Source organism: Artibeus jamaicensis, unplaced genomic scaffold (assembly GCF_021234435.1).
Source record: "Artibeus jamaicensis isolate MK-2021 breed Jamaican fruit bat unplaced genomic scaffold, CSHL_Jam_final scaffold_916, whole genome shotgun sequence".
Classification (NCBI taxonomy): Eukaryota; Metazoa; Chordata; class Mammalia; order Chiroptera; family Phyllostomidae; genus Artibeus; species Artibeus jamaicensis.
In genome coordinates, this window is record NW_026522059.1 from 4,480,398 (window position 1) to 4,494,474 (window position 14,077).

The 14,077-nt window shown below is 55.7% G+C and overlaps 1 protein-coding gene across 2 annotated transcripts in view; it reads left to right on the forward strand.

Annotated features, from left to right (window-relative positions):
• ZFAT (zinc finger and AT-hook domain containing) overlaps positions 1-14,077 on the forward strand; it is a 114,033-nt gene that overhangs the window by 61,367 nt on the left and 38,589 nt on the right. For both annotated transcript variants that reach the window (XM_037166717.2, XM_053661188.1), the window contains exon 11: positions 7,085-7,173. In XM_037166717.2, coding sequence (XP_037022612.2) covers positions 7,085-7,173 — 89 coding nt within the window. The remainder of the gene's footprint in view (positions 1-7,084; positions 7,174-14,077) is intronic.

The window sequence follows — 14,077 nt, forward strand, 5'->3', positions numbered from 1 at the left end:
CCTTCCTCCAAAAAGCAGGAGCCCTCCAGGGTCAAGTAGCCCCAGCAGCCCATGCATCCTACAGCCATGCACTCTAAAAGCAGGGAGTTGGTAGCAACTGGTCCCTGAGCTGCCAGCTGGTTGATCTCCTTACGGTCATATACTGAGCATCAGGTGTCTGCAGCATCCTTGTCCCTCTGTCACCATCCCTAGTGTCGCTAGGGACAGGCCGGGGCAGCGTGAGCAGGGCAGTCTGTGGCATGTCCTTGTAGACAGGATCTGGGTGATGGGCAGGAGCGGGGCTGACTCCAGGACCCAGGGTGCCGCTCTGTGTGTGCACCCTGTGTGGGTCCGCCTGACGCTCCCGTGTTTGGTTTTTGTGCATGATAAGGTGCACTGCGGAGTGACCCATGCAGCGTACAGAACAGAGGTAACTCGACTGAAGCTGGGTTCCTTCACCATCCCAGGTGGCGGGGTCTTGGCTGCCCGTGCCTGGCACAGTGGCGGTCCTACAGTCTGGTTCTGGTCCTGTGCTCGCTCCCATCCTTTCATCTGACTCTGGGCCGCCTTTTGTTTCTTCCCCAGGCTCATCCTGACCCGGCCCTCCTGGCGTCAGGACTGATGTACTAATTACAGAGATTCGGCACTCTCAAAGTCTGCAGCGGCTTTAAGTTCAGCCTTGCAAGCACAGGGACTTCTTAAGCTGCATTTTTATAGCCGTAGCTATTTCTGTTCTGATTTGCTGTTGCAGACATTGCCGCAGATGCTGGAGCTGTGGGGCCGTGCACTCCGCGGAGCACCTGCCTGCTGCAGAGCGCGCTGTGCTTCCCGCAGGGCCCTTCCCTCACGTGGGCGGCAGGACGCTGTGTGCAGGGCGGCAGGAGGGGCAGAGCCCTGGGCCTGCAGGGCCTCGAGCGAGAGCTTCGCCGTCCCCGTGTATGACATGGGCGTGCGCGCTTCCTACGGCTGCCGTCACGGCCTCCCGCAAGACTGGGGGCTTAAAACAACACAGATTTATTACGTGACAGCTGCGGAGGTCAGAGCCTTAAATCAAGGTGTCAGCGGGCTGCACTCCTTCTAGAAGCTCTGAGGGAGAAGCTGTTCCCTTCCCCTTCCCAGCTTCTAGGGGCCTGTCCTCAGGCCTGGGAGCCCCTCCCTTCCTCTTTGAAGCCGGCAGCTTAGCGGCTTCCAGCCTCTTTCCGCCCCTTCACTCTGTCATCACCCTCCTGTCTGACTCGGACCCTCCTTCCTCTCTCTTTAGACTCTCCTGATGTCATCAGAATGACCCAGGGAATCTCCCACCCTAAGATCCGTAACTTGATCACATCTGCAAAATCCCTTTTGCCATAGAAGGACATTGCCAGGTTGGGACCTGGATGTGTTTGAGGAGGGGTGACTGGTCTGCCACAGTGGGGTGTGGGACAGGTGTGTTCATACTGAATAGATGTACTTGTTCCCCATGGTCCGTGTTCTCACAGTCTCCAAAGCTCAGTGACACAGAGTGAGAGTGATGTCTGCAGGGATGAATCTCCAGCATCTGTGCACTCAGGAAATATCAGATTACCCTTCTCTCGGGTCTCATCTCAGCAGGAAGGTGCAGCGCAGTACTTCGTACTTGAAGAGTGTCCGTGTCGAAAGGGTCAGGTCAGCTTTCTGAAAAATTCACTTACGCAAAACACCAGCTTTGGCAGTGAGACTGGATACAGTCAGATGAAGGCGTTTTCCCTTTCCTGCCCCTAGCTGTTACTGCTGGTAACAGTTGGGTTTATGGAGACTTCATTTTCTGAGTCTCTTAATCTCTTTCACGTTTGAGGGGCATGTAAAGTTGGGTGTGGCAGGGCCGACTGACCTTTGACGGGCATTTAAATGAGGTGCCTTACAGTGGGAGGAGTTCTCCGTTGTCCCCTCCCTCTGGGATCTGGTGGAATCCATGTGCCAGAAGACGAGGGGACGGTTTTGTTTTCATGGGGCGGTTTCAGATTTTTTCGCTGCTCTCTTCCTCCATGTTCGTGTACAGAGCTCCACTTAGAGGAACTGAACAGCTGGGACTGTCCTCGGGGAAATTCATCCAGCGGACGAGGCTGTAGTAGACACGGAGGGAGAGGACAGGTGCAGAGCTGTTCACCAGGCAGGGCCCCTCCTTCCAAGAGCGAGCCCCACAGCTGCCCGAACAAGGGAGGGGGGCGGCCCTTCCCGCCCCCCGGATTGCTTCCCACCTGAGCCCTGGGTCTCAGCGAGCAGGTGCTCTGTTGGCTGCCCGGCGTCCGGCTCACTCACCTTCCTCCACAGTGGAAACAGATTCAGCAGGAAGGGCCGTCCTGACCCTACTGGGTTTGGGGTGCCTCCCTTTGTCTGACCCAGAGCAGAACAACAAGGATTTCTGCTCCTTCCTACTTCCCTCCTCCTTTCAAATCTTGTCCCCTGTGTCCTAACAGGACCAGCAGAACACTCTTCTACCTGCGTGAGGCCCAGGTGAAGGGTGGGCTGCTCCAACCCCGCACTTTCTTTTCCTCTCGGGTGGTACTTGAATTCAGGCAGCATCCTATCACCGGGTCCTGCCAGGGCTTCACCAGTCAGAGGTCAGTGCATGGCTCCAGACTGCTGATCAAAGTTAAGCCCTGCCTGGGAAGACAAGAAGTGACCACCCCTGCGGCTGTGTACAAAATTAGGCCGCTGTCTGTCTGTGGAGAAGAAGGAGGGGCAAAGGTGCCAGGTCAGAAAGAGCACCGTGTATCCGCATGGACTTCCTCAAACAGGGGTGGGGTTTTAAAAGACAGAGCTCTTTTGAACTTCAAGTTCAGGACCATTGACACCGGTCATAGGGTTTCGTGTGGGCAGACCCATCTTCCGGACGGTGGGCAGTAGCGGGTGGGTGCACCGTCCGAGGCGGGTGCCAGTTGATCCGAGGTGCTCCTCTGTCCCATGGGACACACTAGAGCAGCAGCCCCGAAAGGCTGGCCCCTCCGGCAAATGTGCACGCGATTCCATCACTAACAGATCAGTCGTTCTCTTTAAAACTGCTTTAACCTCGATTCCTGTTCACATGGAGTGATTAGTCAGGATTAGAGTGCAGACATTGTTCTTACAGCCTTAAATTAATGTTATAATTGTACTTTGTTGCTCTGGAGGCGTGGACGATACACTGGAGAGTTGAATGGAGTCCTGTTGAGATGGTGACCCCTGAGTGACCTGCCCAGTCCCTTACCTTCATCCTGTCTGCCCTCCTGTGGGGCAGCTCCTGCTGAGGGAGCCCTTTCCCGCATCTGAGCACTTCCTTTGGAGTTACTTCCCGAGGGCCCAGCTCCGGAAACACTCGTCTCCGTGGGTTTAAGTGTGTGTTGCACTGCCCACTTTTCAAAAAAAATAGCAGAAATATGAAGGTGCTTCCACTCAGTCTTCCATTTTTGGCACTTCACGTTATTAAAAATGTCCGGCGTCTTAGTGTGATGGTTCTCACATCCGGCCGTGTTGTGATAACGTTAGTCGTTTGATAGCCTGTTAACACATAATAATAGCGTGGTAAGGGCTCGACGGGCTCAGTGAGCGCAGGTGCCTGAAGCATCCGTGCCTCCGTGCAGGTGCTGACGCCGGGCTTCTGACTGAGTGGCTCTGACTCGTCCCCCCCCCCCCCCCGCCCCGACCCCAGAGTGCTGGCTCGTGTCCTGTTTTTATCATTTGCTTTCTGGGGCTTTGGAGTTTCACACTGACACAGCCCCTGATTCATTGGACAGCTCCACTTGTTGGGACGCCTCTGGTTGCCACTGGCAGACCCTCATTTGAGGTCACTGGAGCAGAAAGGGGCGTGTGTGTATCATAAAGGCACCAGAGGACCCTGTAGAGACTTGGTTCTTTGGTGTTCGTGACTTCTTCCCAGGCGAGTTGCTCCAGTTCTAGACCCTGAAGCCTCATCCGTGTGCAGGGTCTGCCTGCCTCCCCAGGCTTTGGCGTACATGGTCAAGTGTAGCACAGCTGCTGATGGCCAGTCACTCAGCAGGTCCAGCTGGGCAGGTGTGTTGTGTGAAGCTTATAAAAAAGTCGATCTTTCTTTTTTTCTCTGTAATCTTATGTTCCTTTTCCTGGGGTGCTTCGTGACTCGCATCCAGATGTGGCCGCTGGGTGTTCGTCTGACAGCCCTTTGAAGTCAATGTGCCCGCGGGGAAACGCTAGCTTTCCCAGTCCTCTGCCCGCGGTTCTCAGGAGTACCTAATAGGAAACAATCTGGTCGTCTCGAAGCGCCTCTGTGAGTGTCACGAATCCCCATTGCGTTATTTTAATTAGGCAGCAGAGGATTATGCCAGGCGCTCTCCCGGGCCTGCTGAAAACACAGGTGATGTTTCCTGCCTGGCGCGTGGCCTCAGCAGTGGCTTATGGGAGCTGCCGCCTTTCTCGTGTTCTGCAGATGTGGGAGGGCACCCCCCGACTGTGGAACACGGGTCTCCAATGAAGGGACGCCATGCATTCAGTGCTGGGCGTCTTTTCTGCATGTGTTCTTTTCTTCTCTGATCCAAGGGTCTTGGTGATAAGGGAAAATGCTCATCAGCCTGGAGCTCAGTTCTCCCAGCTTTTCCCGGGGGCTGTGGGGTCCCAGACCCTGTGTGCCTCAGGTGCCGGCAGAGGAAGAATGGGCTTAAGGGAGCTGGGATTCGGTGGTAAAGCATGGGTGGCCAGGACGGTACCGAAGGTGCGGAGAGATGTGTGAGAAAGGTGATGCCACGTTTAAGAAAAAGTGTTAATTCCTGCATTCTAAATGAAAAAGGTTTTTCTTTTGGAGCAGAGTCTAGAACTTGGGGTTCAGCTGGAACGACAGGTGCGGTGGCAGTGCTGATGCGTTTACACTGCCGGCTCCTCGCGCTGCTCCCGGGCAAGGTGTCACTCACATAAGCTGCTCCAGGTTTCCTTTTTGCTTCAGTTTCCCACAGAATGTGGTCCATATGCACCACCAGCTTGGTGCTGGGGTGCCAGGCTGAGGAAGGCATGGTCCCTGCCCAGCCCCAGGCTATGAGCAGGTGGTGCCAGTGCAGGGACAGGAGTGGGGGGTGTGTGTGCGTGGCAGCAGGCGGGGGGAGGGCCAGCCCTCAGCCCAGTGGCCGAGATATTCATCCTGCGTTTTGACTTAAAGTAAAGAACACTCGGTCTGAGAGACGGTGCAACCGGGATGGAAACTGTTAGCCAAGGCTTGGGAGGTCTGAGACTGCAGAGACAGAGAGGAAGGCTCCAGAACTCGGGCTCTGTGTTCTGGAGCCTGACCAAGGAGGAGAAGGCTGGACAGGAAGCCAGGTGGCAGAGTGAGCTCTGGCTCTGGGGGCCTTCTGGGCCATTCTCCAGGCTTTGGTGGGTTCTGCAGTTAGAGGCATCAGTGGGTTACTCAGGAAGGGCTGGGGGAGAATTCACGTTAAGTTTTCTGGACAGAGGATGCAGCATCGGAATGTGTGTGTGAATGTGTGCGTGTCGGGTGGATGGTTGACAGGTGGATGGATGGGAGGGTTCGTTGAAGCCAAGGAAGCCAATCCAGAGGTTTTGCCGCTGTTTGGGAGAGGAATGGAGGGCTTGACACGGCGGTGGAGGTACCAGAAACAGAGACAAGTGAACAGGGGCACGTCTGGGAGAGAGAAGCAGAAAGGTGAGTCGGGTGGAGTCGGGGCCGTGGCGGCGTTGCTGAAGGTTGGCAGGTGTCTGACTTGCGGGACCAGGTGAGTGATGAACTGAGGAGGCTGGAGGCAGAGCCCATTTGGGGGGCACGGCAACGAGTCCAGTTTAGGGCACTTGGCACAGCTAAGCAGGTCGTTCAGCAGATACTTGGGTATTCAAGCCCAAGCTCAGGAAAGGGGTCAGAGTGGGAGTTGCAGATTTGGGCACCAAAGGTTTATAGAAGCCCACAGGGCAAGGAGCTTGCAGAATGGGAAGACCAGGAGTGCAGGCCAGGATACTGTGCAGTGTCAGTCTGTGAAGGTGGCAGGGAGAGAACACCTCCGCCTCCGGGACACTCAGGATGACTCATCAGAGAGGTGTCGGGGCAGCAGAGGTGCGGACTCGATGGAGCGGCGCAAGGGTTGCCAGGGCCGACCTCCTGCGGTGGAGTCTGGTGAAATGAGGGCTGGAACTTGCCGTAGGCATCACGGAGTTCACTGGCTTCCACGGTGAGAAGGGCTTTCGGGGTGAGCTGGTGCCCTCAGCCAGTTTTTTCCGGTTCCAGAGCACACAGGAAGGGAGAGCGGGGGCTGCAGAGGGCGACGGCTGCTTCCCACAGCTGGTCTGAAAGCTGCGAGAGGTCCCCGGAGGAGCTGGGGTTTCTGCGGCCACGTGCAGGCCGGAGCTGTGGTCGTGGTCCCCGAGCAGCAGGCTTGCACTTCAGAAGGAAGCTGCTCGGTGCACACTTGCTGCTGTGAGAAGTGGTCACGTTTATGTCGGGCTGTGTGTGTTTCTGTTCCTGCAAGTTGTGTTTATATTCCTGCGAGGTGTGTTTGTATTCCTGCAAGGTGAGGTTTTGCTTATGCTAATCAGGGGGAAACGTGAGCCCTGTGCCTTCATTAAAGGGTACCGTGCATCCCATCAGTGCTGGGTAAATGTTGGGTGGATGTCTGCGTAAATGTTGATCCTCTTGAAGAGCCACGTTTTGCATCCTTCTGTACTTTGCCAAGTTAGGAGCTCCCGAACATAGACCTGGCTCCCTGGCTCCTGGCCTCCTGCAGGCTCTCCCTGCTCTCTAGGTGCGCCCACTCTTCTCGTGAGTTCTGGCCACACGGCTTCCCTAGGGCCGGCTCATGACGCTTCCCAAACCTTATAAACTAGGCCCCAGAAGGGACACGCAGCTGCTGCACTTTCCTGACCGTCCCGGGGTCCACACCTCCAGGCTCTCCTGTCCCCCCTGTGTCTCTCCTTTAGTCATTGGGACACACCCTTCCTCGGGTGTCATTGCTCACGGGCCTCCCCAGGCCGAGCTGGGTATCCACTCTCCACCTTGGTGGCCCTGCTGGTACCTCGTCTGAGGTTCCGGACTGCTGGACGATATGGGTGTCTTCCTGCACCCGGCTTGCTGCCTGGGACCGCCTTCACACACAGGAGCTGGGAGCCTGGGGACACTCACCTTGTCCCCCCTTCTTTCCAGGGAAGCAGTTTAAGTGCACGGTGTGCGACTACACGGCGGCGCAGAAGCCACAGCTGCTCCGGCACATGGAGCAGCACGCCTCCTTCAAGGTAAGGGTGAGGGAGGGTGCGGGCATTTGGGCTGCCAACGCGCAGCTTTTCCAAGGGAGGTGGGCAGAGCCTCGCCCATTATTCCTGGTGCTCCCTTCACTTCTGGGCCCCGTAGCTAGTACTCATGGAATAAAGGAGCCACGCCCTGGCCTCCTTTCAGAAGGGTGGCATTTCTCTGTCCTTCAGAGACCAAGGCCAGGAGGAGTGTGTGAGAGGATGCACGCCGGGGAAAAGAAAGGGGAGCGATTTAGAGGAGGGGAAGGGGGCTTTAGGAACAGGTACATGTGCTTCAGATCCCAGACTCCCAGGTAAATCCCCTGATCCAACAGGTGCTGTTGGAAGAGCTGAGAGGGTGCTCAGGGAGCCCAGCTTGCAGCGGGGCTCGGGAGGCTGTGGCCTCTCTGTCCCTCCAGCCCCTCTAATGGTGTGTCTGTAATGCAGATGGTTGTCGTCACTTGGCTGCTGCTTCTGGTTCAGTCACTGACGACGGCTCTGCTCCAGGGAGTTTGTTTCATAAGGAAGCCGCCCAGCGCGTGGCAGCTGGAGCCTCACAGTGGGTGCTGGTGCGGCTGCTTCTGGCAGTTGGCACGTGGGCACAGCAGGTGCGGTGCTCCGGCCGGCAGGCAATCCCACCTTTGGGCATCTCCAGGCCGCACTACAGCGACATGTAATTACAAAAAAATCTCATTTTAAGTACATTTATGGTTTCGTGTTGGGCTGCATTCATAGTCATCCTGAGCCACGTGTGGGCCAAGGGCCGCAGGTCAGACACCCCTGCCACGTTTGCTGAAACTGTGTCCATTGCCAGCCCCCCAGAGCATGGTGGGTGGTGGGGGGACCACCGGTCACCCTCAGGTGGCACTCATTCAGCATCTGCTCCGTGCCCCTCAACTTGGGGGTCCCCGCTGTGGGTCTCCTCTCCCTGGCAGGACAGAGGAAGAACCTGACCCTCAGAGAAGTTAACTGGCCACCTGTTGGTCTTTTCTGCCAAGCCCACACCCATAGACTCCACTCTCCATTGTCACATCGACCAGCCTGTGCTGTCACTGCATCTGAGGGGAGAAGGACCCTCCCCTTCAACAGGCTCATGGGACGCTCAGAGTGGCCTTGGGAGACAGGCGCTCTCCTGCCCTCTCCTGTCGTAGTTCAGAAACCAAGTGGTTTGCCAAGCATGAGGGCTTGTGTGCTCTCGACACCCAGGAAGCGAGGCAGCGAGTGCTCGGCCCGAACTCTCTCGTACGCCGTCTCGTTACTCACGTGGGCAGAGAGGGGCCTGGGGAGACGGAGGAGCTGCCGGCGTTGCTCACGCAGCTGCTTTAATGTCTGCCCTGAGCGTGAGTTTAGGTCAGACACATGTCACCTACCAGGAGCATCCCAGTGTCTCAGCCGGGGGTCCCTCCAGTGTTCGCGGAGTTTGTGCATGATCAACGTGAAGAGCTTCATTTTGCATTTCACCACAGACAGCTGTGGTTTTGGGGGAGGACTCTGGATTTCCATAGACAAGTGCAGTTGTGCTGCTGGGGAACCGAGAGCGAAGGCAGTGCCCACAGTCCAGACAAGGAACTGGGACCAGCTCGGCTTGCTGTTGTTCTCGCTGTTCTAGAAGACCAGCTGGACTTTTCCCCCGCTGCTTGGTTTTTGACGTGGAAGGTTTTCCTCTTCTAACCAGACGTAGCTCAGTGGTGGTCGGCCCTGAGATGCTCATCATTTTCCTCCTGAGACGCCTGCTTTTTGGTGCGTGTGCCGAAACACTAGATTTTAGGGAAAGGTTTGATTTAAGGTCTAACTCTCACATATACTGTAGTTTTCCACCTTTTCCTGATATCAGCAGTCCCCGCCCACTGTGGGGCCTCGGGAGCTGCCGAGCTCAGCTGGGCCTCAGGCCGTGGCTGTTTCCCACGGGCTCTCTGCTGAGTGGCACCCGACTGGGAAAGGGGCTCGGGCCTGAGAACCGCTGAGCCAGACCTGGGTTGGCTTGTGTTTCCAGGTCCAGATCCGTAGTTAGCAGTGGGGTTGTGTCAGGAAGCGCTGGAACGAGAGCGCTTGTGGTGCCCTTTACAATTACATGTTTTTATTTATACTTTTTAAAAATAAAGTCAACGGCACTCATTAAATAAGCATTAGAGTGTGCTTTTCGGTCCCTTGTGCAATTTTTGGAAATGCACTGTTTCAGGCGTGACCATGGTCACACTGCACGTGAGCCTCTTCTTGCTGGAGACAGAACCGCCTTGCTGCCACTGGCAAAGCCGTGCTGGGGAGTGTGGCCGCGAGGAGTGGCCAGGTAGCTTGCGGAGAACCCACACCACCGAGTCAGACCCCGGCCCCCGGCCAGAGGCCACGCTGCGCGCCAGCGTGCATCAGTCCTTCCCACCTCCGCCTTGTTCATGTATTGCCCCTTCCTGGGCCTCGTCATGTTGGGTGAAAGTACACTTATTAGCCGCTGTCAGTAGCCGCTGAAGGAGGAGGAGTTTAATTAGCCCTTCATGCTGAACAGTAGGCTCAGGTCTGGTTTGGGCTGTTCTGAGTGATCCCACCGCAGCTACGTGTGTGCTGAGAGCCTTCCCGTGCTCCGGAGGCTGAAGGACTCGGGAGCCCGGTGAGGCCCAGCACAGCCGTGAGAACTCACGACGGTGTCACTGTGCTTCTGGCTGCTGTGGTCAGCGGGTATGCCCTGAGGAGGGACCAGGGCACCGTCAGCCCCGCCACAGTGCCGGACGCTGCTCGGCCAGCAGGGACCAGAAATCCCTTCTGATTTCCTACGTCCTCAGTGAGAGCAGGAATGTCCCACCCGTGTGATTGTTGATAAGCCTGCCACAGCGCCTGCACGGAGTGGGTGCCCAGTTCATGTTCACGGTGACCCCCTCTGCTGCGCGGCCTGGGCACACAGAAGTTTTGCCTGGAGGCGAGGAGCAAGGAGGGTAACTGAGGCAGCAGCTGCTACTGTCACCAGTAACGTAAGCAGGTTCAGTCGCCAGGAGCTCTGCCAGCCCCTGTGAGGGTGCCCTCCAGGTGGCATGGCCCATGCGCAGGGCAGGGAGGACCCGGGCGATACAGGGCCGGGGAGAAGGACCGGTGTGTGCCTTTGGTGTGAGCCCTCCCTTTTTTGATGCTGTACATTGTGGGCCTGTGGTCATACTGTCGGAGTCCAACCTTGCCACGTACCACCTGTGGGGCCCCTGTAACTGTCCTGCAACACGGGGACAAGGCAGTGTCTCTGTCACTCCACAGATTGGGAGTAATAGCGCTTACAGGACGGCTTGGCCCGTGAACCTCGAATGTTGGTTCGGTCCAAAGGGCACCCTGGTGTCTCCTCCCCGCCTCGTGGAAAGGGGGGGTCCTGTGTGTACAGGGCCGTCTCCTCGATCAGGCCTTCGTTTAAGATTCTAGGTGCCTGGGATGTGTTTTGTTTGCTGAAGGAGTCATACCTCATTCCTCTGATGGAGGTACGTTCCTGTAAAGTGTGCCTGACCTTGTCACATGTCACTCAGCACCAGGACCTTTCACAGAACCCGCTTCCCAGACAGAGTTCCTCGTAAATGCCTCCTCCCCCTGGGGGGCGGTCTCCCCCAGGCAGTGCTGCCCAGCACTGCTGGATCAGGCCCGCTTTCTCGGAGCGGGTTGCCCCGAGCAGGGGGCCTGGCCCGGCTTTCCTCGAGACCCCCCACCTGTCGTTCTGCATCGCGCTGACACCTGTGTGCGGGCCCCAGTGCTGGGGGCTGTCTGCGCTCCGGGTCTTTGCTCCGTGAGGCTCCAAGTGCACCAGCAGGTCCCTGGGTTCTGGGAAGCAAGTCAGGAATCAGGTGTGAGCGTGTGCAGGTGTGCAAAAAAAATGTAGTCAGCAATCAGCAGTTTCTAAGTCTGTCCATCTTGGACACTGTTCAGTGCGGCTTCTTGCTGACCTTGCCTTCTCACTTCAGACTTTGCATCTAAGTGAGGCCTGGGCTCGTCTGGCAAATAGTGCTGACCACTCTTCCGCCCTGGCTTCCCCAGGGAGGGCTGGCTTCTCCTCACCTGTGGCCGTAACCTTGTAGGGGAGGTGAGCGTGTTCTTTCAACAGGGAAACCAACCAGAACGGCATCCTGAAGACACTGTTAAATTTATGTTTGATGTGAATCGAAAACCCACCAAGACCTCAAAAATTTGTGCCACGAAGCCTGAAGAATGTATTGCCTGTTGTCAGATTAAAATTTGTTCAATTAGCCCCGGCTGGTGTGGCTCAGTGGACTGAGTGCTGGCCTGCAAACCAAAGGGTCGCCAGTTTGATTCCCAGTCAGGGCACATGCCTGTGTTGCAGGCCAGGTCCCCGGTTGGGGCGCGTGAGAGGCAACCACACATTGACGGTTCTCTCCTTCTCTTTCTCACTCCCTTCCCTTCTCTCTATAAATAAATAAAATAAAATCTTTAAAAAAATAGCCTCAACTAAAGTCTTTTCAAAACTGGTGAGGCCCTGGCTGTTGTGGCTGGTTGGTCATTATCCTGCAGACCAAATGGTCTGATTCTTGGCGAGGGCGCAGGCCTGTGCACGAGGTTTGGTCCGCAGTCAGGAGCATACGAGAGGCAACTGATCGATACTTGTTTCTCATATCGATGTTTCTTTCCCTGTCTTTTCCCCTGACTCCCCCTCTCTGGAGTCAATAAAAGAAAAAAAAACAAACTAGTGAGAAGTCAGCGAGGTTTTAATCATTGACTTTGTTATCGGTGGTGAACTTTTCCTAAGTATTTCAGACGGAGTATGTGACACAATACTCTGAACATTTAGAGTTTAAGAAACAACGTCAGGATCGTGAAGTACTGAATTTTCATCTGGACTTTTGATGCAACACGCGAAATGTTCATTCCTGCCCCGATCACACCTGTTCTGTGCGCCCCCATGGGCCAGGTATCATGCCAGGGGCAGGGGCTGGGGGCGAGGCCGGCCTCCGTCCCTGGCTCCCACGGTGCAGAAACCGCAGCGAGTGCGCTGAGTACTGGCAGACAGGAACGTGCTGCGTGCCACGGGGACCCAGGAGACCGCCTCATTACGTCAGCTCTGTCGTTTTTTTAAAGCCATGTTTTAATTGGGTTATACATTATCCTGTCATGTCCAGCCTATTGCTTTGACAACCTAGAGCAACCAGAAAGTTCTCTGGTGGACAGATACCCACAAATCAAGGGGCAGCTGGTGTGGCCCCTCCTTGCATCCGGACAATTAAACGGCTCCCCATGGCGTTTGCATCCCCGTGTGTCCCCCAGAAGCTGAAATGAGTTGCACTCATGGAAGACCCCAGGCAGCTGAGCTTGCAGAAGGTGTAAGAGACTTCGCTGCTGAGCGGGGCAAAAGCAGTGTGTCAGGTGAGGTCAGCTGGGGTGTAGCTGTGCAGGGAACGTGCGCCTCATCGCAGTCCGGGCTCTGTGAGCAAAGGGGTGAGAGCGCGGCAATGGCCTCAAGTAGACAGAGCTTTTGGAGGCCCACATTGTGAACAGGCTGAAGTTCATCCTGCCGCGGCTCTCCTCTTGCCCATGAGATGGTATTGTCTCTCCTCTAAACGTCCTACCGCAAGGTGGACTGTTTAAACTCTTAGTGTCGGAGTAGAGAAGACGGGTGGGCTCAGCTGTCTTCTGCTCCATAGTAGCATTAGGTTAGGCCTGGTAGCAGGCGTTCTAACACGTTACCTGATTTCCCCCTAAAACTCCCAGTGCACTAGGTACTGATACTCCCATTTCATAGACAAGGAGACTGAGGCCCAGAGTCCAGTCCAGCAGCGGACTCACCAGCACGTGAGTGGTGGAGCCGGACTTTACGCTCGTCTCTGGAGACAGAGCCCCCCTCCACGCAGGACTGCCTCCCTCTCATCCAGGCAGAGGGACGCTTTCGCCCCTTCCTCCGGTTTTCCCCTCACTGCCTTGGTTATACAAGCCTGCAGTTATGTGTTTAGTTATCAAACTCAAGCAAAATCTTTAAGCAAAGTGCTGACAGAGGGTAAACTAGGCAGCCAGAGCGTTTTCCAAGTTCAGTGGCAATTACTGAACCATAGGCAAAGCGGGGGAAGGAAGGTACAGGGTTGCGGCTGCTGCTGTTTGTTTGCCTTTCCGCTTCTTAACTGAGATGGAATCGAAGAATTTGGGATTGCACATGTTCCTTTCATCCTTGAAGTGCATGTCCGTGCTTGAGGAAAAAGAAGGGCAGGATGGGGAGGCGGTGGTCGGAGGGGCCAGTCACCAAATTGTCAGAACCGACATGGCCCTGCTGGAAACCTCCTAGGCTGCCTTCTGCTGCCTCGAACGGTAGATTTTTAAAGCACTTGTGGAAAAAAAGGAACTTGGATTGACTTATGTTAAATGAAAACCCTGTCTAATAATGCACCGTATATTCTCTGGAAATACTGCCTTTTTGACAGCACAAGTGATTACAAAAAATCAATAATTGGGGAACGCAGAAGAGACTTCTGAGCCCCGACACGAAAAGCAATTAGTGCGGATTGATTTACGGTTATTTATTGTGATGAGATAATTGCCTCAATGAAGCCATTTTTGAACTTGTGGCACCCCGTGGTTTTAAAACGTTTATTCCTATAAATGGTTTAATTTGTCTCTGGCCATACTTTACACCAGAGACGGCCTTGTGCTTGTCGAAGGGTAGGAAAGACCCGGCCCTTCCGCCCTGGATCCTTAGCCCCAGACGTGCTCTCGTCCCAGCCTTGGGACCTCAGGCTTATCAGCTTTGAAGAATGAGGCCCCCCAAATCACCAACCCTTGTGTGGATTGGGTGTGGCCAGTGAGACACGGAGGAGGCGTGGTAGGGTTGCCCAGAATGGTGACATTGCTTTGAAATCTTGGGTGCTAACCACTGGGAACAGGAGTCCACGGCAGTCCAGGGGCTGGACAGTCCAGGGGCCCCTGCTGCTCCTTGGCGCGCAGGTGCTTT